Source organism: Coptis chinensis, chromosome 7 (genome assembly GCF_015680905.1).
Source record: "Coptis chinensis isolate HL-2020 chromosome 7, ASM1568090v1, whole genome shotgun sequence".
In the NCBI taxonomy this organism is placed as follows: domain Eukaryota; kingdom Viridiplantae; phylum Streptophyta; class Magnoliopsida; order Ranunculales; family Ranunculaceae; genus Coptis; species Coptis chinensis.
This window is the reverse complement of record NC_141462.1, coordinates 37,184,451-37,207,342: the sequence shown is the minus strand read 5'-3', so window position 1 is coordinate 37,207,342 and position 22,892 is coordinate 37,184,451. Positions and strand designations below refer to the sequence as shown.

Sequence of the window (22,892 nt, the reverse complement as noted above, 5' to 3'; positions counted from 1 at the left end):
TTATTATGATTAAGAATGTCATGTTATTCAAGTAGCTTCAATATTATCTTCGTCACATTGAGCATTATCACAAAACTTCAATCAAACTTCTATTATTAAATCTAACAACAAAAGAAGTTTCCATGAGTTTTATCAAGGTTTGATCTTCCTTTTTATAGAGAGTGGTGCAAAAAATTTGAATGACTAATTAATATAATTTTCATATCTCATAGTTATGCATAGTTGCTAATATTTTTTACAATAATTTAATATAACGACACCCGTTCGTAGGACGGGGTCAAAAGCTAGTTAATTTGTAATGTACACCCTATTTCAACTTTAACTAATGAGATTTTACAAATTGATGTTTTTCCCCCTCAGAGTCACGCTGATGGCTGGGACGCCCCACTCGGTAGGCTCCTTACTTGGGCATCCAGTATCCACTATGAGCCCAAAACCAGTTTCCTCAAAGTGGGCCCCATTACACTCTTTTGCCTCCATTTAAAAAACATTCCACATTTCACATTTCACATTGCGCGGTTCCCTCTCACTCAACAAACCCTTAAACACATTCACAGAGCAACAAACATGATTGACATAAATACCCCTTTTGATTTCGAGTTTGACGAACCACTCCCTTCTTCACTCCCCACTCCAAAAAGGTATGCCCTCTAAACCCCAACACTGTAAAGATTAATTCTTTTTGCTTATTTATATGTTTTTTATTATTTATGTTTTTGTTTTTAGGAGGAAGGTGATTGAATTAGATGATTTGTTAACTGATTATTATAAGGAGAAGAGTAAAAGTATCGAAAAAGAATCTAAAAAAGCCAAATTTCGCAAAATTTCTAAACCTGATGACGATGATGATGATACACATCAGGACAAAAAGGAGGCTATGTTGTCACATTTTGTTGATGAATGTCATAAGAAGGCAAGTATTACTTTTTTTTTTTTTTTTTTAGTCATTTTTACGCGCTTTGTTTAGTTTTAATACGATTTTATTATTTTGTAGGTGCAAGGAATGAGAGCTGAAGATGAGATTAAAGAGTGGGGTTTACGGGTTTTTGGGAATCAGGTGAATTTGAGTGTAATGTGTTTTATTGATGTATTTTGTTGTGTATAGAATGTAATGCTAATTTTAGGCGTTTGATTTTTTTGTCAACTGTAGAAAGCTCTACCGGTGTTGGATTTTCCTCAGCTTGGAAGTTGCGTGTTTTTGCAGTCTGTCATGAAAAATAAGATGAATTCAGTTTTGGAGTTGAGTGCCGAGAAAGGTTTGCAGCTTCTTTTTCTTGTTTTTAAGTTTTATATAGCAAATTATGATGTTTCAACTATTCATTTTGGCAATGTTGTTTGCTTTTTATGTGTTTGGAGATGAATACGAGATGTATTGTATACATTATTGGCCTAATGGTTTGGAGCGATGGGTTTCACTCAAACTAGCAATGTATGAAGTTTGTAACTTGGATTAGCAATAGCCATTGTTTTCTATGAAATTATCAATGTTGCATGGATGCGGACGCGTATGCAGACTCGGCGACTCGGCTGTAACTCAAAAAAATAAGACGCAGACGCAAACTGGATGCGGGAATTAAATAATATATGTAATTTTATTTTATTTTAATAATTGAACATTACAATTTATAAACTAATTCATATGTATCATAAAATTCATAATTACTCAAAATAAACATCCACAAAATTAAACAAACATATTAATATAATATTTAATCAAATTCCTCGTAAGTCTTAACTCTTAAGTCTTAACAAAACAAGAACCAAAATAAAACCCACAAGGCCACAAGAAACATAGTAATTAGTAAAGAAAGAGCCCTAGAATTCCATAAGACAACATGATCAATTTTCTTCTCTCTTTCGCTTCTTCTCCAACTCGATTGAGCTCATCCTCAATACTAATTGTCTCGTTTGTAAAAGGCATTGCCTCCATTTCCAGTTCATCAAGTGAAAGGTTGGCTATTTTAAGTATGCCAACACCCTCCAAGCTATCAAATGTATCTTCCCCAATGTCCCACATGGTAGTCACTCTTTCTTTGTATTCCTTGGATTTTCTTGATAAGAGGCGAAGATTAGAATGAACAAATACCAAGTCTTTGCCTCTTTGTGGTGTTATCTTGTTCCTCTTTAAAGAGTTTATGAAAGAGTAAGTACTCCAATACCTCTTACAACATGAAGAGGAACATGGTTGTCCAACTAGCTTTAAGGCTAAGCTTTGGAGCAAGGGTGTAGTAGCGCCATAACTAACCCACCACATATCCGGTTCCATATATCCTCTATTTTCAATAGATTCACCATTTCCAAACTCCTTCAAAGCTGCAGAAAAATAAGCAAACTCCATATTCATTGTTCTTCACTCATCTTCATTAGGGAAGTATCTTGCAAAACACTTTAATCTCTCGGTAAAAATCCCCTCGTCTCTGTGTGATGCAACACGAGTAGGACACTCATTGAGCCATTTAGCACTATAGTACCTATATGAGTATAGTGTTTTTTATTAGTAAAAAGAACACTATATTAAATAACAAAGATTGAAATGAGAAGAAGTTATCGTACTTGGGATTCAATGAGTGAGCCAAACAGTGAAGCGGTGTATTACTTTTGGTCCATCGAGCCACTAGTATCCGGTGGACAATTATAAAAAAATTTGAGCTCTTGTAATCAAGTTTTTTCTCATGGCTATATATAGCAATCTTCACTTTCCGTATCATTGAATCTCACATATCATACACCAAATGAAGACAAGGTTGATCTGTGTCGCCTTTCCTTAGCATCTCATACATCGGCTCAGTGAAAGCAAGTATGTAATCAATATCATCTCACCACAAATCATCGAATATCTTCTCTTTGACAAAAGCAGCTTTACCAACATCATTCTCCCTATAGTTTGCCCAATTGGACTAATCACCATATTCAACAAGCCTTGTTTTATGACTTTAATTCTTCAAAGCATAATAATGCTAGAAGCAAAGCGTGTCTCTGCAACCGAAAGCAACTTCAAATGTGAGTACTCATTAAACATAGACAACCGCATCGAGTGGTTCATGATGAAGTTCTGAACCACCATCACATCTCCAACAACTTTGGTAATCCACTTACACTCCGAATACGTTTTTGAGTTCGCTTCGGTATTCTTTGCTGCATATATATTCTTTAGCGCAAGGTTCAAGGTGTGCACTACACAAGGAGTCCAAAAAATATGTAGATATACTTCCTCCACTAACAAGCTAGCACCCCTACACACAGGGGCACTGTCTGTAATCACTTGGACCACATTTAGAGGTCCAATGGATTGAATCGTCTCTTTGATCAAGTTAGCTATGAAATGCTTGTCTTTAAACATACCTTGGCAATTGACTGCTTTCAAGAACAGCGTACCAATTTCAGAAGCCACCATAAAGTTGATAATTGGTCTCCTTTGAGAATCCGTCCACCCATCACTAACACTGACACCCTTATCATTCCAAGTAGATTTAATAGGCTCTAGCAACCTCTCAATATTTGCTCTCTCCCTTTGCAGAAGTGTAGTTCTCAATGCATTGTACCCGGGAGGAATATAACTCGATTTTTTTTTATTTTAAGCAGTCGTCATAGAGAATGCAAGATAATAGTAAGGATTTTTTGCAAGATTAAATGGTAAACCACATGAGTAGAACATCCTCGCAATAACACTTTCATCCCGAGCTTTCATATTATAGGCTTTCTCAATAGGTAATTCACATGTTCCCCTCATTCGTTTTGATAGAGAAGCCTCAAATACACCCATAGTACTTGCAGTCGAGGCTGAGGAGGAAGAACTTCGAGTTCTACTGGCAGATGGTGGTAACGGAACTTGCTTGGGTAATGAATTCTTTAGCTTTAGCTCATACTCTTCAATGTTCTTTTTCATCTCAAGCAAGTGCTCAGGAGTGACTTTGGCACATGATTTACTCCCACTACCAACAACTTTCATTAGATGACCCTCACTCTTGGATACGACCAGACAATTACTACCGAACAAAAATTACATTGGAAACGGACATTGCCTCCTCCTGGTATTTTTTCCAAAACAGTAACATACTTCCAAAGAGGAGGTTTTTCTTGTGTACTCATTTCAGTGGAATGAAAATAACTGCCCTTGCTAGAAATCGTAGCGCTAACGTTTGGTCTGTGTAACGAAAAAAGAAATTGATCAATCAATCGCTAGTCATTATTCTAACTTATGAAAATTAATCAGAGACATTGAAGAAGATTGATCCTTGTTTGATTATAACAAAATGACAATAGCCTCACCTTTTCTAACCTCACCTTTTCTGAGCAGCAACCTCAGTCTTTAAGTCTTCAACAAACACAAACAGTAGAAGTGAGGTGAGAATGAGGTGAGAATGAGAATTAGGTCGTGGGTTTTTCTCAATCCATCAAAATCTCAAGATCTCAAAACAAATATTAATTGGCGACTTCAGGACTTAACGCCATTTCCAGTAGAAGCGAGGTGAGAATGAGAATGAGAATTAGGTTGTGGGTTTTTTTTTCTTACTTTGTCTTTATTTTTTATTTGTTTTTAAAATGTTTATATGTTGACCCGCGTCTTGACCTTGGTTTTGACCGCGTCCCAAAACGCATCCTGATGACCGCGTCCCAAAACCCGTCCTGACTTGCGTCCAATGTGATTGACTGCGTCTTGACCGTGTTGACCACGTCCGCGTCCAACGTGTGTCCGACGCGGACACAGCTCTTTACCATGTGCGTCCGTGCTTTAGAGGAAATTATCCATCTATTAATGTTAGCTGATGTATTCTGAAAAACTGAAAAACTTATTTGTTCTGGGTGCATGAAGAAAAGTGATGTCTATTTTACGAGTTGTGTGATTATGTCAGATTCTAAACCACATCCCCTCCTTTCTTGTATGTGTTCTAGCCATTTTTAATATTAATCATGTTTAAATCACAGTCAGAATATTGATCTGAATCACCGGAAGAATAGATATACAGATACTGAATAATGACTATATTCTTCACATTAACCTTCCCTATTTTGCGTCGATGTCAACCCTAATATTTGTTGGATTTGGACACAGCCAAGTGTTAAAATAATGTTTCCTTTGTGTATATATAGGATATTGCCATGTTTTGGTTTTATAAGAGATCTAGAGGTGTTTCCTTTTTGCAAAATGGATGGCTCTGGTTAGGTTCCATTGAAAGTGTCTCAAGCTGCTGAAATAATTTGAGATCTTTTTCATTCTTCTTCTTGAATTGCATTCCTGCCATAAATACTCTCCATCCTTGTCCCTAAGCTGTGCCTGGCAGGAGAACTCTTGCCTACATTTTGGTGATCCATTACTGATCTAGTTGCCAACACTTGCTAATATGTGACTCGTGATTGATCCAGTTGTCTATGCAACAAGTTCCGTAGATTTTTCTAACAGCAGTTGGGGACGATTATGGATTTTGGTCCTTCTGATCTAGTTTATTCTGTCTGCCTGCCTGATACCATCCTCCTTAAGTAATAATTGGTTTAGTTCCTCGTATGGTTTGGATTATTCTTATCACAGAGTGACAATAATTACTCTGTTCATTGAAGTTTGAGAAGAAAACTTTCTTATCACAAACTATTAGACATTTTCTCGACCATCAGTTGTGGTTCCAAACTCCAAATTAATTCTTACAGGACAAATATTTCTTGAGGAATTGTTGATAAATGGATGGCTTTCAGAATTGGTCATTACTTGTGCTCATGTAGAAGAATGTATAACAACGTGGACCTTCAATCTGAGTAAGTCATTTATTTACTTATTCATTCATTTTTTTATTTTTTAATGTTTATTCCTTTTTTGGAGTGTTACTTATCATGTTTCGTCTTTAACTTTTTGAAACTTTCAGTGTTGTACTCAAGAAATGAAGAATTGAGGACATCTGCATCTAACTTTTGGTGCACTGTTCTTTCACATAATGATGAGGTAATTTTGACCTATTATATCTTACTTGAGGAATATTATGGTAATGTTGAAGTGTGTAAAGAAAGTTAAGTTACTACTGTCTCTGGCCTATATTAGTGTAGAAGGAAATCACTTTACATGCTAGCACGCTTTTTGCAGCATGGCCTATGCTCGATCAGGATTGACGGATTTCCATCCTACAGTGAACTAAAACGAGCTCTTGAAGTCTATGGGTATCAGCTGTATTCATCAGATAATTTTTCATCCCTTCCAGAAATGAGCGATGCTGGTGAGCTCCATCCTCATACTCTTAAGTAGTTTATATAGTATTCCTGGCAGTAAACGTATGGTAAAGGAGACTATTAAGAGGATCTTTGCCAACTAGAACTTAATTGGCTTCTATTTATACCCAAAGTGAAAAAGCAAAATGTCAGTTTCGCAACGTAGTAACTTAAAAGTTAGGATCTAGAAAATCAGTTTGGCAATTTAAAAGTAAAAAAGAGTATTTTTTATCATTCTTGTTGGATTAAGGGCTCTTCATTCAAGAGAACTTTGTGGTCATCACAGGGCCCTCTTCACCAATAATGTTTGGATGGGTAAGAGACACCAAGCTTACAGATGAAATTGGTAATTAAGACCAATAAGACCTCAGTTTCGTTTCAAAAGTAACATAATACGGTTAATACCCAAGTTACATGGACAAATCATAATCTAAATATAATACGGTTAATAATCTGGATATACATACCCATGTCAGTGTAACTTAGCGTACTCAAACCCTAGAATTGGAAAGGAAAATTTTCTAAAGAAATAGTATTAATGCCCACCATGATACTTGACTTCGACCTACTGGGTGTTCCTTGGTATAAACACATTTGGACTTATACACTGCTTCAAATCTTGTTTGTAGGAGAAGTAATGCAATAAGGTATAATGCATGAGTTTCACTGGATTATCATCTATGTTTCTCTATTGTAGTATGGGACCATCTCCCTTTGTTTCAAACTTTTCCTGCTTAATATTTGACAAGTACTTGAAGGAGGTTAAATTCGGGAACCTTTCTGTTGGTTCTGTGACTCTGATGAGACATATATGATGATCCCTCCAGTTCATGCATGGTATCACATTGCATTACTTTCCCATGTTTTCATTCATGTTATTTTGAGCACTTATCTCAGGTATCTTATTGTATTTGTGCGTGCGTGTGTGTAAATTTCTTTTATTTGTATTTTGCCTAGACAAGTTGTTTGGTGTTATTATTGTCTATTAGGTGCTTGATGTTGTCGGATTCGATTAAGTTATTAAAATAAGAATGCTTTGGATGCTCTTCACTTTCGTCATACATCTCCTGGATTTATTTATTGTCTTGGTAGTGTCATGAATTTTACAAAAGCTTCTGGCACTGTGTTTTATGGTGATTATGGTATGCTAAAACTTGTCTGGCAGATAGCGATTCTGAAGGACCTCCTCAAAATATCAGATGCTGGGTCAAATTTGTAGCTGTTTGTTCTCAAGTGAGGTAACTATCCATGGGAATTAATTTGATGTAAAGCTTGATAGAGGCTTTTTCTCCGAGATATGAGTGGCTACAGCCTTTAACATGTGATGAAATTGTTATTTCTCATTGACATGTTGTGTTACAGGGATTCATAGTGCATCTGCGAGTATGTGTATAACATTGGAATGTAGGTTAATGTATGTGTAATGAGGATGGTGATGAGCAGCCCATTTAAGGAGTTGTACATATACCACCCTTGGCTTCAATGTTACATAGAACTCATTATTGATAACGGACGGTAGAGATATCACGCCATACCTTCGTGGGAGATTAGAGATTAGATCATTTTGTAATGTAGAACCACTCGTTACATGTGTTATGAAAATAGGCTCAGAATACAGCATTAGAAACCTTTTAACAATAGGTTAAAATATTATATGTTGCCCTATGAAACCATTTTGTTTTTTGTTAGGTGGTTCGGGAAAGTAGGAATTGCATTTCTGTTTTTGTACAGTTAAATGTTGAAAGTGATTGACACGTGGCATATCAGTGTGGGGTAGCTTAGGTGCAATTAATTAAATAGTGGCTCAACAATTATCCATTTTTAAGTGTAATGACCAGTGTGCTCATGACATGACTTTCTTTTTCGATACTTATTGATGTTTTTTTTGTTCATCATAAATAAATGTGGGGCTGGGAGGAGGATATTATACTGTATTTTTTTATTGATTTTTTTAATTATTTTGTAGAAGTACACTGCCTATCATCTCGAATAACTCAGAAGCCGAAGAATTACTTGGTGCAATAATCAGTTTCTTTTTGGACCGCCAGCTTCAAGGCCTCTCATTACTTTTTTATGAATGCATGTTATCAGTTATTAGTTCCTTCACAGACAATGAGTGGTCTTCCAGCTGTGAGAGAGTAGCAAAATCTCTTGCCATCAGGTTAGTAACTTGTAAGATGCACAGTTAGCTTCTTTGGTCTCGGCTCTAAACATGGTTATGGCTCACATGCTTTTTACACAAACAATTCTTGCTCGAAACAGGTGTCGACAATTTTAGAGATTGTACAAATTAATTACATAGATTAAATTTAATGGGTTGTTTCGAATTGCAGCAGTTGTGCGTTACGTTACTTAATTAGTTAATTTTACTAGTTTCAGTTGCATTCTTACATATCCGTATTGTACATATTTGCTGATTCAGTTATTAGAATTGATATTAAGTGTGTCATTGTTCACGGGGAAGGTAGTAAATGAAGTCGATATATCTAGGACATCTTGTCTATGAAAGATGACTCTATAGCTTGAACAATTGATATGTTGATGATCAACTAACATGTCCAGAACCTAGATGATCATGTCTCATGTGTGTGAGGAAATTATTGTTTTATTAATGCTGAAATAATGATGTGAACTAAGATTGGCGGAAGCTTCAATCAATTAACAATTCACTCAATAAAATAATTTCATTAAAAATCACTCATGAAAATAGTATTTCATAAAACAAATAACTTAAAAGTTAAAACCAAAAACCCAAGAACTAGTAGAGGTACACTACTCTATTTATACTAAACCTAAACCTCCTCAAACCTAACCTAAGCCGAATGGGCTGGACCTACATTAGTGGGTCTACATGGCCTGAACCATAATAATTATGAAATTTCCAAACTACCCTAATACGCCTATTACATCAAATAAAAACTAACTTTTGTTTTGAATAGTCTGGCTGAAGCATTTTAGAGCATAAAACTTTCAAGTTTTCTTATGAGACATTAATCATGTTCAAGGGCAACTGTTAGAGTACTAAACTGCATGTGAAATATTTTATGGTGTTGGAAGAAGTAGAACTTTCACGTTCATTTCATCCTACATGCAGAACTTGATTTTTGGTAGGATAAGTACATTCGTTATCACCTTACCAACTATCTTTATGAGTTTATGTTATGTGTTCACGGCTGACCAGTATTTTTATATGAGACTACTAATATAGTTGTAGCTTTTAGTTTAGTTCTAACTGATACTTGTTGTAATTGCAGTACACAAAAAGACTTGAACAGTTTGAGACTCGCTGAGTGCATTTCAGGTGTTGATGCTCGCAGTAAGCAACTTCGTAGGGAAGTTGGATTTCAAATTCTGAAGAAGTTCTTTAATATGAAGGTAGCATATGCACTTTCATGCTTATTTCTGATACAAATTCGAAGCAACTCTTGCATAAATAAAGTTTGGTCTCTGCAGTGATGTTATAATATAGAGTTCTGTTGAATTTTACAATATCTTAATTTTCATAAATGTCACATGAGTTGGTTATGGAGTTACCTTATTGTTCAACTACTTAGGTACTACACTCCGTGTAAATTGTTTAGATTTACAGCTGCCTTATGTAACATCGACATACCATATTTTCCAAAAAGTTAACATCCGGATACAAGTGTACGACACATGGACATATTGAAGGTCATATATGCTGCGTCGGATCCTTTTTACACATTTCTGATACCGGTTCACATATCCGTGTCAGTTCACTTAGCAGCTGCCCAAGTGGGAGGTTAATGGTATATCATATTAGTTGTTGTCGACTTACGGTATCAAAAAAGATAAAAAGCTTTATTAAAAATATGTGCCAGCACTGTGTGGATGAGTGGGGGAATTGTGCAATCGACGCTCAACTAGTCGGAGTGGAACCTGAGACCATACTTGTAGGGACAACCTTTGTATAGAATGCATATTAGCAACACTGAGATGGTTGAGTGTTCAGATTTGGAACAAAAAGACTCAAAGTCAATCGAGGGTTCTTATAGACGACATGTATAGGATTCAAAATACTATGCTGTTTGAGATCTTTAGGGTTTTATGCTTAGTGGTTTATAGAATGCCGGTAATATGTAGCATTTTGGCCTATGTAGAATGCTCTTAAGAGAAAGTGGAAGGCTTCTATTGTCTTCAATGAAGGTAGTATGGAAAGATATGAAGCTGCATCCATTGGCTGAATTTTTCACCTCTGCCATGCCTTTTAACTCTGTGATAAAATACGAAAGGATGAATTTTGCCCTGTGCCGGGCCTTTTTGCCCCTGGGATCAAATACAGAAGATGTTGCTCTTTCTTTCTAAGGAATGTTAGTTTTAGATTCTGATATGTCTCCTCTTTTTCTTCTTCTTCTTCTTCTTATTATTATTATTATTATTATGTTGTTGTTGTTGTTGTTGTTAATTAAGCTACATTCTGTTTTATTTACTGCAGGTTTCCGATGGAGAAGAAATCCTTCAGCAACTCCTAGCAATCAATATAAAGGAATGTGATAATTTCTCGGAAATGTACATTTACTTGGTATTGACAGAGTATTGGCTATTCTCTAATCCTTTATTAGAAGAAAAGCCATATATACGTGAAATGTGGGGTGTTTATCTTCGTAACTATTCTTGCCAAATTGCTAGCACTGATATGAGGCCTTGTGCATCAAAGGTTTGCAACAGGAGATACATGCATTGTTTCCTATTGCTTATAGGTTTCATTGCTTAAAGTGTTCACTTTACCCTGCAGGTTCGCAATAAAGCTTCATTTCTTCTACAGAGCACCGTCAACAGAAAAGATGGTGAATAAAGTATGTGCTCTTACTCCAAGCTATAATCATTGATGTCTTAGATTTTGTGTTTTTCTCCCCTAAATGTAACTTGCAAAATGTGTACAAAATTTAAAATAAATATATAATGAGCTCACCGTCGATCTAAACTAGTGATCCCAAATAGCATCTAAAGCCGCCCCCAACCCACCCCGCCACACACACACACACACACACACACACACACACCCCTTTGCCTGGACGGACATCACTCGTGATGCTTTACTCAGTATGCCCACACCATCTTCATTCACATATCTATTTGTTACATCATCTTTCTGTAATTTTCTCAGTAATGTTTCTATGTCAAGTGACTGACATTGGTTCAGGGCAGGAAAGCTCCGGCATAGATGGATAAATTAGCTAGATCAAGAAAGTTGGGGGTAAAGATGTATGAAGATCAGTGAGAATCGCTCTGGTTGAAAAACAAGAAGTTAAATTGCGATTCTCATAGGCTTTTTGTATGATATATATTTTTTTTAAGTTCTTAAATTTTGTAAGACTTGAAATATTTACTATGTAGTAAGTTTAATATGTTTTGGTCTAGTTCGGTAACTCGTAATGACTTATTGTTCAGTGGCAACATATAGTTATTGGGTTGTCCATCACTTCGTATGAGCCATTTCGTATTGTTTTACCAACTGTAAAATTTGGCAATTCCTCTCCCTGTTATCATTAAATTTGGGCAATTCCAGTCGCCTCCTATCTACTGTGTCCTTTTTTTGTGATTCTTTATGATGAAAAATGCTTCCAAAGATTACCTATCTAGGATGCAATAATGTGTATCAAACTATAGTGCAAGGGACTCTAGACAGGATTTATACAACAAAGAAAAAGTAGTGTGTAGTTTAAGAAGGTTGGTTTATGAAAATGTAAGTGAATAATTGTAACAGTCTCTTATCCCCATTGATTTAACACTAGTGCAAGGTGAACAACACATCGTAAAATGACACGTGAGCTACTTCTAGGCTTGGACTTGAAAATTGTTAGATTTAAATTAGGTTCGGAGAGCCCCCCGAGCCTATCTCAAATTTACCACTTTACCCTTTTTTGTTTTTTAAACTCTTAGAGAGAAAGCAGAGGGATTTTTTTGGGATTATCACTCGTTACACAGAATGGAAGGTTTCCGCGTTCTTGATCCAGAGAATTACGGTAATTTTTCTTGTTTTGTTGATTTTTAACCCTAAATTCATCATTTTTAGTTAAACCCTAATAATTTGTTTTTTGATTGGAGAAAAACTTTCACCTGGTTGTGGTGTAGTTAGAAAAGGACTTTCAGATATAACCAATAATTCACAACACTACATCAAATCCTTGCCCACCAAAGATAACATCCATCTTGTAAAGGTACAACACCTCGTCTTTTATTTTCTTATCTACTTTTGGGGTTTATGCTTAAATTCTGAGTCATTTCAGGAAATCCTCGCGCTTAGACAGCTTGTCCAAGAGAGAAAGTAAGGTTTTTTTTTTTTTTTTTTTAAAAAAAAAAAAAAATTAATAATCTAAATTGAAGCTATTGATTGGTGGGCAGTAAACTACTTGAATTGGCGGCAACTGAGATATCAAAACTTAGAACTAATGTTCTCAAATTTCAGCAGCAGAATCAGCTACTTGCTCAAACAAATGCACAGATAACAATAGTCAGTATGCTTTACCCCTTCTTTTTACTACGTTTGGCGATGGATGTAACTCTACTTTTTATTTGATTTTGCAGGAACGCACTCGTGATAAAGACAGGGTAAGCATTTAATGTTCTAATTTCTCTTTCTTTGGATTACATGCTTTTAAGAGATGGGTTTATTAATTTTGTATTTTTCATTTACAGATAAAAGTTCTCCAGCATGAGCTTGGCTGTAAAGGAGCTTTGCTTATAATAAAGGATGTGGAACTTCAGGTCAGTCTTGCTTATTATACCCCTCTGTTTTATGCTTTTCAGGATCACTGCCAATATTGTGTAGTCCCATTAACATAGAATGCTTGTTTCACAGGAGAAAGTAAAGAAAGAACCATGTCAAATGCCTCAAACAGCTAAGGTATTTGTGATTTTAATATAAATTAAAAGTTGCAATGCCAAATATGTTGGTTCATGTGTTGCATTGTCACTTACCCTTGTTTCGCTGTCTTAGACGACAAAGCGGAAGTGTGAGGAGATAAAAGGGGAGGTTGGTGGTGATAAAAAACCTTGTACGAGGCGCCAATCAAGGAGTCAATGTAATTAATTGTTGTAAAATCTAGAGCTTGGTTTTATATGAAGGCAATTATAGACTTTCAAGTGTTAACTAAGAATTGTGATGACTGACTTTGCAGCGCTGGCTGCTTCTGCTGTTGGAGAACAAGTTGATGCTAAGGAAGAGGCGGGCAACAAATGGTTAGTTTCGTGCTGTACTTCTGCTTAAAAATCAATGACACAAGGAATGTTGTACTTACATTGTTGTTGTTATTGTTTTCAGTGAGGAGCTAAAGGGGGAAGCTGTACAAGCTGATGCTAGTGATAAAAAGGCATGTAATGCCATCCGAAAGCGCCAATCAAGAACTCAATGTATTGCAGAACAAGCTGTAGCTAGGGGAGAGGCTGTCCAGAATAGGTATGTGCTATTCTGTTCAATAATTAGTAAGACGGGGCATCTTGTGTAGTTACACCATTCTTGTCGCTGATTTCAGTGAAGCTGTAAAAGGGGAAGCTGTACAAGCTGATGGCTGTGATAGACCATGCAAACTCAACAGGAAGTGTCAATCAAGTATTTTACGTAGGCAGTCTGCTAGGTTTAAGTCTGCCGAAGTAGAACCTACTGAAGACTTATTTGAGATAGAAGATGCAAGGTTTCCTACAAGCACGTTGCTTGATGAAAAAGTTCAGGATGGTGCCACTCCATCAACCGCAGAAGAAGAGAAAGAACAACAACATCATCGGAACTATGACACTCCAGTATTAAGAACATCAATTGGAAGGCCTATGCGCAGGGCAGCTGGAAAAGTTCATTCTTACAAGGAGGCCTCTGTAAATAAAAAAATGCGCAGAGAAGACTGATTGTAGTCTTTATAGAATCTTCTTCTCTAGCATTTCCCATATCTTCACTGTATGAAGATGTGCCCTACAGTTGTGTTTTTTCCGTTTTGTACTGTCTGTGTAGCTAACTGCTAATCCACTGTACCTTAAGTTTCTGTTGTCTGCACCTGCTAATGTTGAAGAAAAGCTTGAAACAGTAATTCTATTTGTGTCTTGTTTAATTGAACGCTGAACAAATTTAAGGAATTTATTTTCATATTGGTCCGTCAAGTTTGGAAAGATTCCGAGTGTATTCTATGATATTTCTTTCTGTAACTTCTTAAAATTTTACTTTGAGAGGAAGCCCATTTCCATGTGTGTTCCCGTTGTTCTTTGTAAAATATCCTTACATGGGGAGATTAAACAAGATTATGTTTAACCTCCTATGACTGTCCAGAGAAAATTTATTACAGCATTGTTTACTACATTTTGCAGGTAGACAATGTCGAAGATGTTGTGCTGTGGTGGCGCCGTGGTGGTTGTGCAATTGGGTGCAATTAAACTCATGACTTTCACAGCTTATTCCCTTTCTGAGGATGGTGATAGCCTCTGAGGATGGTGATAGCCTGTTAGTAGGAAATTCAAGCTACAATAAGAATCTATATATAACATACAGATAGGAACCGCAGAGATGGTTCTAAACTATGAAATGGAAGATGATTCTTAGGGCAATCAAGGAGAAAACTCTAACAAGTGTTATCTGTTATGTAATCGATCAACCGGACCACAAGTGATCCTAGCTCAGCCCACCCTTGTTGCCTGTACTTCAATCATATATTGTTTTACTAGCATTTCGCCCGGCCCATGGCCGGGATTGTTTCATTGTTATGTTTAAAACGGGCTTTACAAAATTCTTAGAGTCAACTGCTAAACTGGCCTGGTCCATTTTAAAGTGGGCTGTTTTTAGTTTGATACGTGTCCTTCATTTTGTAACGTGTTCACGTATCAACATGTTGAGGGATCGGGTAAGTTGTCATTCAAAAAACAAAAAACATATTGAGTAGGTGTGCTCAGGTAAATGTTCGAATAGTTTATATGTTTATCCGAAGTCGTTTGTCCTTCATCCCCAAACCAAACGGCTAATTTCTGGCCAAAACCCAATCTCCATATGAGCTTACATACCATAGTCAATGACATCAATCTAGACATATTCCATCCCACTCAATAGATTTCAATATCTGTTCTTACAGGGAAAATAACAACACTTAATTTTTTTCTTTAGTTTTGTTCAGTTGTTAAATTCTTTTTTCTAGATTCAATTTAACGTGGAAAACACTACTTTTGGGTGCAGCAGCATTAGTGTAATATATAGGGTACCTTATAAAATAAGTCGTTTCATTAAGATTTATACAATATAATCATGTGATTTATTTGGTAAGAGGAGATGGAGTCTCCAGAATTTGATAAAAGTAACCGTCAAAGCACAAACCACCTTTTGGGTATCCCGACTGTTTGTCACGAGCTCGTTATATCCGTCAAATGTTTCTGGCCGAAATTCTTTAAGAGAATAAGAGGTGAGGTTCTGTCTTCAGATGAAAGAAAGAACCGAAGTACACGTTTAATTTAGTACTTTGGGCCATTCCTATCAATCGAAAGAAACCCAAATAGACATAATTTAGTACTTTCCTATAGCTTATAGAACCTATATGATACATTGAAATGAAAAGAAATACAACTGATGTATACACCTGCTTCAAAACATATATGAGACGTAGAAATTACATAAAAGAACTATAAAGTCTAAAGTGGTGGTTATGCCATCATTCTTGATCCTAAAGTTTCCTAGAAAATCTTGAAATGCCAAAGCCACCAATTCATCGCAGGGTAACCACACAAATTGAGTCGTATATTTCTTCAAAATAGTCTGAGAAACTATCAAATAGAGGAAGAGACGTTGCATATATAGAAATGCAGATCTGCAAGAATGAGTGAGTTTGAGAATTCCCAGATACTTGATATGCGTACAACTGTAGAGAGATGTTGTGAGATCACAAAGCCTTTCAACAACATGCACTCGCAGATGAGAATAGAAACACGTGTATTCACATGAGAAAATGGAAGCGACCCCTTCAAAGGATTTAAGGATGGAATTTGCCGCTAGTTGTGTGGCATACTGTGGTGCAGATTTAAAAGCCCTATGCATTGAAACTCATTCAAAATCAAAGCAATAAATAGTCATATAGTTACTAATCGAAGTTTCTAAAACTTCTAAACAAATTAAAATGCATGAACATTCCTTATAAAACTTGGCATAATGATAACTCTTTAAATAACTAATAATTCCATGTAACTCTATTCTATTCATCATCTCTAATGTTGATTATGTCAGAATCTTCACCAGTTGTCGCGTCTATTTGTTTGTCTTCATCATCACTTATGTTGATTGTTTCAACATTAGTAATTGATGTTCGCAATTCTCTGTTTTCTGTTTCAACATTAGCAAGTGTTGTTCGCAATTCTCTATTTTCTTGTCCAATGTGCATGATATCAACATGTAGGCCTTGATTTATTTCATGAAATTGTTCATTGGCTTCTTGAAGATGTTTGATTTCCTTTGTAGCTTCTTCATGAATCACTGTCAAAATATTCATGAACCCTCTATTGTAACATCACTATCATACATCCGCGAACCGCTTTTACAGGTAATTGGAGTGTGCTTGATAGTAGTATCACCTGTTACATGTAGTCTGATGAAGTTTTATAATTTCATTTTTCAAAATTTCAATTCTACATTACCTTTGAAGGAGGATTACAGATGCAAAGGACCTTTGGAATGGTGTACATCATGTGTTGTGACATGTATGGACAATTCTCTGCATCTCTCAGTGTCAAGTATGTGTTAAAAAAAGAGGAAAGAGAAAAACATTGTTGTTCTTTGAAATTTGTTTTCAGTAGAGAAAATGGTCATGGAAGTTTGTGAAATTTGGTATGCCTATGGTTTCTATATTTAAGCTCATTCAGTACTTTATAGGTGGATCCAAAATAGCTGTGAAAAAGAGGAGGATTAAGCGAGGATCTTAACATTCTTTATTAACAAATTTTATAGAATCTGAATATATTTTCTTTGAGGACCTGGTTTTTGGACGATTACTTTGTATGGAGGGAGCAAGCAATGAATATCATATGCAACAATTTATTACTGTGAAATTTGATTAAAAAACGAAGCCATAACTAATTCATCAAAAAGTAAAATTAATGAGATACTACTCAAAAGCCATAACAACGCAAACAACATTAGCCTTAGGGGAAAAAAAGGGTGCAAAACTGTATTCACAATAGCATATTTAGAAATACCTTGCTAATTAGCCCATCATCAATGACAGAACAACTAATGCTCTTGTACAGCTCAAACAAAGCTTCTACTTCGCTAACACTAACTGCAAAAGTGCGAAGTGTTATTCAACCATCGAAAGGACATAGGAATTCATTGCCAACAGATAAGGAACAACACAATGAGTGGGGAAGCTTTTGCTTTATATAGAAGATGTTCAGGGAAGGAAGGTAAAGAGACAGAAATATTGCATTTTTGTGTTGCTGTTACGTAGTTTTGGAATTTCATGAGGCTTTCAATAGTTCATGCATGTAAAGCATCATAGTAACTCTAATCAGTAATCATAACGTATAAGCATGTGATGTAGTCCTCTAGCTTATCTCCCTTAATTAATCCTAAATAAGAATATGATTTTGCTAAAGTAAAATTAAAATGAGTAACCATAAGATGTTCCTGATCTGGTCGAAAAACTGGATCAGGAAATCACTTACCGATTGCATGCTTTGATTAATTACTTGAGCTATGTGGTAGAATTTTGTCAATATGACTGTTTAGGGAAGCTTTTTTTTGGCATTTTTAGGGAGTTTTTGTATGATTCACAGATGCTAAACTATCCCACACAATTTGGGAATTTTTATTTGTGCATTTTCCAGTGCTATCAAACAGAGCCTATAGTTAATTACATTATGGGTTTACCGATTGCATGCTTTGATTAATTACTTGAGCTATGTGGTAGAATTTTGTCAATATGACTGTTTAGGGAAGCTTTTTTTTTGGCATTTTTAGGGAGTTTTTGTATGATTCACAGATGCTAAACTATCCCACACAATTTGGGAATTTTTATTTGTGCATTTTCCAGTGCTATCAAACAGAGCCTATAGTTAATTACATTATGGGTTTACTTGTCTTAAATCTACTTGTTCAGAGAAAATTATATGCTCAGTAGTCAGTACATTAGGATTTCACACCCAAAGAATCAGTTAGAGTGGTGATACTTCACATTACGTGGGCTGACTGCAGCCTTCAATTCATTGTATGTTCTCAACATTGCGAATCCCTTGGAATGCCATAATTGAAATCCTACAGTATGATGAGCTGCGATTTCCTTGCCTGTAAAACTCTACATGACCTGCGATTTCCTTGCAAAGCAACTTTGCAATTATTCAGAGGCAATGGTAATCGTGAGACATTGTTCAATGCGGTTGGATGACCGCTCAAGTTCCTAGATGGGTCCACTTTCAGTTTTGTTGCCAAAGATGTGATTAGGGGTTTACTTGCAAAGGATCCAAAACAAAGATTAGGATACAAAAGGGGAGCTTTCGGGGAAATTTAGTTTTGCTCTGCTTCCTCTGAACCTGAGTGCAGCTTCATCATAAGCTCTCGCAGCTACTTCATCACAAGAGACATTTTTGTTGGATTACGGTATTAATCAGAAGACATGAGAGGCATACCTCCTGCCTAGCAAGCTTGAGCTCTGCCTCCAGTGGTGCAAGAATGGCTTCAATTGGTGGCATTTCATCATCGTTTTGAGCAAAGCATTCGAAGAGTGGCTTCGCAAAATTGAGCAGCCATGGGCGCTTTCTTCTCATCATTAATTTTCTTGATTTCAAGGTTCTCGCGAGAAATATTTCTGCAAATCGACTCACCTTAAAATGTAATATCTAATAAAGAGGGAAAACGTATCAAACATAAGAAACATATTTCCATTCAAAATTCAAAACCTTGGTTTGCAGAAGAGACTCATTCAACTTGGCTTTCTCATCCATCTTCTCCAGTTCTTTGGTGAGCTAAGAAACAACCAACACAAACATGGTAAAATTATCCAATCCAAACTTTTTCCAAAAGATAGAATTTCCACAAAACATTACTACAAAAAAATAAAATAAAAGAGAAGAGACGACTGAGATCAACCAATTCTAATGATAACTTGAATCATTTAAGTACTATGGTGTTATATCTAAAACTGGATAGTTTTTTGAAACAAAGTGGAGATAACACAAATTTAAAATAAATGGATAACAACATTATCATCTTAAAATTTCAAGTTTATAATAGATACTGAAGCCTAGAATCAGAAGAAGAATGACATTGGTACGTACCCAATGGCTCATTCTTTTAAGTTGTCAGTGACAATGCTGGCTGAGCTCTCCTTTCGCACTTCAAGATATCATCATTCACCTCGCTTCCTCTAAGCATCGAGACTTCGGGATGTAGATTCAAGAAAGAGTCTTTACTACTGTGATATTGTTTAACATTGTGCAAACCACCGGCCACACATCTAAACTGTCCACTGTGACGAAAAACTCCATTCCTCTCATCAAACATTTTCACTGAACTAACACCACCAATACGATTATCCATTGAAACTCCCCCAAGAATGGTTAACACCCCCACCAAACTGTGGTGTAGTAGCCATCACAACAAAATGGGGAAACTCAAAACACAAGTCCAATAATAAGTCGAAAACACAATAAAGAAACTTCGAAATCATCGTTTGTTGCGATGCTATATTCAAAGGGAAATGCAGATGCTCTCTCTCTCCCCAAAGGGTTTATGCTTATACCGATCATCCGGTCCGCTATCTCGAATCGTGTGACCACCACTCATTCAATGGGTCTTCCTCCTACTACATAGATGATGAGCTGAATCACCTACTTCATCACTCCCTTCGGACCTCGTCCGGACTTATTCTCATAACCTAAACTATTCGCCTCTTTTAGGTATATCTCATGTTCTCCATCTCAATCACCCGCTGCCGGACCCGCTAAAGCTTACCCCGTACCTCAAAATTTTCTTTTGGGGCCCGATGTTTGTTTGATGGGGTTCGAACTGCTACGATGATCTATATATGCTTGGCGAGGTCGGTGCTTCACCTTCCTAATTGAAATTTGAAGTGGAATTCTAATTTGATAGGATTTAGTCATACTTCTAATTTTGGGAACCAAGCAGAGGTTTTAAGAACGCTTTTTTTTTCAGTTTATAAGGAACTTGTATGCATCATGTGACAATTGAGTTTCCTACAAACAATTGTTGAAGCCAATTCAAATATGGGTATCTTAAAACTCAAAACAATGAAGTAGTATCATCAAATTAAAGAGAAATCGCCACCAAACTTACACCAATATAGAAAAACCTGCGCAAAAACTCTATTGTTGCCATCAGACCACAAAAACATATACCTGTGGTTCTCTGGACAGGTTTGCGCAGCCGAGATAATTCCTATAGAGCAGCCATTAATAACACCTCGTTCTTAAACTCGCTGACACCTTGTATAGAATTCCTTGAGAGCCTCTTTACAACTATCTCTCGTTCTCCATCCAACTTGCCCTTGTGATATTCGTTGTCCACATAGAAAATCATATTAAGTTTACCTTCTGAATTTGTGAAGACTATATGAGTAAGATTTACCTTATATACAGGACCAAAGCCACCTTCTCCCAGCTTTTTGTCTTCTGAGAAGTTATTTGTTGTTGTTGCTATTGTACTTAAATCAAAAAGCGGCATTTCTAAGAAGATATTTTGAGGCAAGGAAGATTGAAAGTGATCATTTTTCAATTTTCTCACTCTTCCATGACCAGAATTAGTACTAAGAAGTAGGGGTGGGAATTTGGGAATTTGGCCCTAAGCCCTATAAAGCCCTCTAACCTAAAGTCCTCATAGAGTTTAATGGCCCGGCCGACTAAATGCCTTCTAAGGCCGGGGGCTAGGGCCTAAGATTCTAAAACATAGGCCCGACCCTAACCAAGCCCATTAACCGCCCTAACCAAGCCAACCGCCCCCCTGTTTCATCTTTTACTATAAATACACATACCATAATTGTCCAACTCTTTGTTAAATATTTTCAATTAAAATAACATTGTCCTTTTAATTTATCACTTACACCTAAGGGTACTTCCAATAACTTGTCTTATATAACAAAACTTGTCAACTTAATAAGAACAATAAGCACTAGCCTAATAAAAAAATAGACTTTATTCCTTTGATCATCAAGTCAAAGTCCATAACTTATTATTCTCAATTTCTTTTCTCACTTATTTCTTATAAATTATATTTTTATTCACATCCAAGCCAAGTCTAAAACTAAAGATTTCCTTCCACACCATTAAAGCAAAAATCTGAGCGCACATTTGTAACATAGAAACCAAAACAACCTTTGTCAGAAAAATGACAGTTGTAATTTCAAACCTTTCTCCATCACTTGTTCAAAAGCCAATATTTTCATTTTCATATACAAAGCTTGAATCACTTTTAAATTAGAAGAAAGATAATATTATATTTGTTTGAATCTATTATAGAAATAATTTATGATATTACAAATAGTTTAACAACTTCCATGACCCTTAACCAAAACTATTATGTTTCTTCTTTATATCTATTACTTCTTCCTTTAAAATGATAATATAATTATTTGTCTATGTATTTCAATTTAAAATGTAATTTTAGTGAGGTTTGAGTACAAGGAAGAACAAATTCCGAACTCTCGATGTACTTTTCATTATTATTGTGGATGTGCATTTTAAATTTTTGGACTTATACAAGATTATTACTAGATTGGTTGGACTTTGAGTTTGTAGATTATTGTACATTTTTGTAATATAAATGAGTTTTAAAACTGATGTAGTAAAAAAAAAAATATATATATATATATAGGCCCGGCCCTAAAGCTTTTAAAGAGGGCTTAGGGTAGGGTAAGGGCTTGAGGTTTAGACTTATGACCCGGCCCGACCCGGCCCTATGATGACTTTAGGACCGGGCTGACCCGGTCCTAATATTTGAAGGGCTTTAAATGTTTAGGGCCGGGCTAGCCCGACCCGGCCCATTGCCCACCCCTACTAAGAAGAGACACAACTTTCTTAAACTTAAACACAGTATTCCCAGTTTCCATCATTAAGTTTCTATACTGAGTCTGATCTAAGTGTTTAGATAAGAGACTAACAACTCTATAGCAGCTCTTAACAGTTGCTTTGTTAGCTACTTCAACCTCTTCCATGACTCCTTCACACCCCAAATACTCAAAAACTCCAAAATATACTCATACAGTCAAACACTCATTTTCGGGGGAATGCCCAGAATCCCATATGCGACTTAGACATAGTGATTGCAAATGTTAAAATTCTTCGTTCAAGATCAAAACGAACAAATAGTGGTTTCTGTGATGCACGCAAGCACCTACAAAGCATGACATATATCGATAGTCTTAGTGCGCAATCCAATTCAATAATGCTTCACACTTTCATTTTCAGTTCACTACGAATATCAAGTTGCAAAAGTTGTGAAATATCACTATCACCACAACGAAAACATAATCATAACTCATACTTGGTGAGACATTGTAACAAACAATTAGAACCCAATTTAATTCAACACAAACAAATTGTTAACTATTACTAATTGAAAATAGAAAAGGTAACATATAATTTGTAATTTCACACTTTCATTTTCAGTAGCTTCGATTGAATAGACATTTTAAACCCAAAAACAGGTGTTAAGATTTGTTCAATTGATAAATACTATGAAAATTGTAGGTCATGACTCAGATTACGAAAAA

At 36.0% G+C, this 22,892-nt stretch overlaps 2 protein-coding genes, 1 long non-coding RNA gene and 1 pseudogene across 8 annotated transcripts; 2 read left to right on the top strand and 2 right to left on the bottom strand.

The window, feature by feature from the left end:
* The first annotated feature begins 464 nt into the window (after nucleotides 1-464).
* LOC147487377 (actin protein 2/3 complex subunit-like protein) lies at nucleotides 465-11,635 on the top strand. 4 transcript variants are annotated; one of them, XM_086570264.1, is made up of 13 exons: nucleotides 465-641; nucleotides 727-913; nucleotides 995-1,057; nucleotides 1,151-1,256; nucleotides 5,644-5,748; nucleotides 5,856-5,932; nucleotides 6,071-6,200; nucleotides 7,358-7,430; nucleotides 8,159-8,353; nucleotides 9,447-9,567; nucleotides 10,649-10,870; nucleotides 10,949-11,009; nucleotides 11,357-11,635. In XM_086570264.1, the coding sequence occupies exons 1-12, from the start codon at nucleotides 568-570 to the stop codon at nucleotides 11,006-11,008; spliced, it is 1,413 nt and encodes a 470-aa protein (XP_086426390.1). In that variant the 5' UTR covers nucleotides 465-567; the 3' UTR covers nucleotide 11,009; nucleotides 11,357-11,635. The 4 variants fall into 4 exon arrangements, with proteins under 4 accessions (XP_086426390.1, XP_086426389.1, XP_086426387.1 ...); XM_086570263.1 differs by having other exon boundaries at nucleotides 483-641; nucleotides 8,162-8,353; XM_086570261.1 differs by having other exon boundaries at nucleotides 484-641; nucleotides 11,362-11,635.
* On the bottom strand, nucleotides 1,675-4,064 carry LOC147487378 (uncharacterized; annotated as a pseudogene).
* Nucleotides 11,636-12,004: 369 nt separating the features above from the next.
* Nucleotides 12,005-14,313, top strand: LOC147487376 (uncharacterized). Of its 2 annotated transcripts, none has more exons than XM_086570265.1 (11): nucleotides 12,005-12,179; nucleotides 12,262-12,374; nucleotides 12,444-12,481; nucleotides 12,559-12,667; nucleotides 12,742-12,765; nucleotides 12,853-12,921; nucleotides 13,016-13,060; nucleotides 13,154-13,238; nucleotides 13,335-13,395; nucleotides 13,478-13,612; nucleotides 13,689-14,313. In XM_086570265.1, exons 1-11 carry the CDS (start codon nucleotides 12,143-12,145, stop codon nucleotides 14,053-14,055), a joined length of 1,083 nt encoding a protein of 360 aa, XP_086426391.1. In that variant the 5' UTR covers nucleotides 12,005-12,142; the 3' UTR covers nucleotides 14,056-14,313. The 2 variants fall into 2 exon arrangements, with proteins under 2 accessions (XP_086426391.1, XP_086426392.1); XM_086570266.1 differs by having other exon boundaries at nucleotides 12,030-12,179; nucleotides 12,289-12,374.
* A 4,588-nt stretch (nucleotides 14,314-18,901) lies between these two features.
* On the bottom strand, nucleotides 18,902-20,910 carry LOC147487375 (uncharacterized). Of its 2 annotated transcripts, XR_015201547.1 has the most exons (4): nucleotides 20,753-20,910; nucleotides 20,524-20,671; nucleotides 19,066-19,131; nucleotides 18,902-18,958 (listed from the first exon to the last, which is right to left on the bottom strand). It is a non-coding gene; the product is annotated as an uncharacterized LOC147487375 (long non-coding RNA). The 2 variants fall into 2 exon arrangements; XR_015201548.1 differs by lacking the exons at nucleotides 20,524-20,671; nucleotides 20,753-20,910 and adding an exon at nucleotides 19,444-19,501.
* Nucleotides 20,911-22,892: the final 1,982 nt, after the last annotated feature.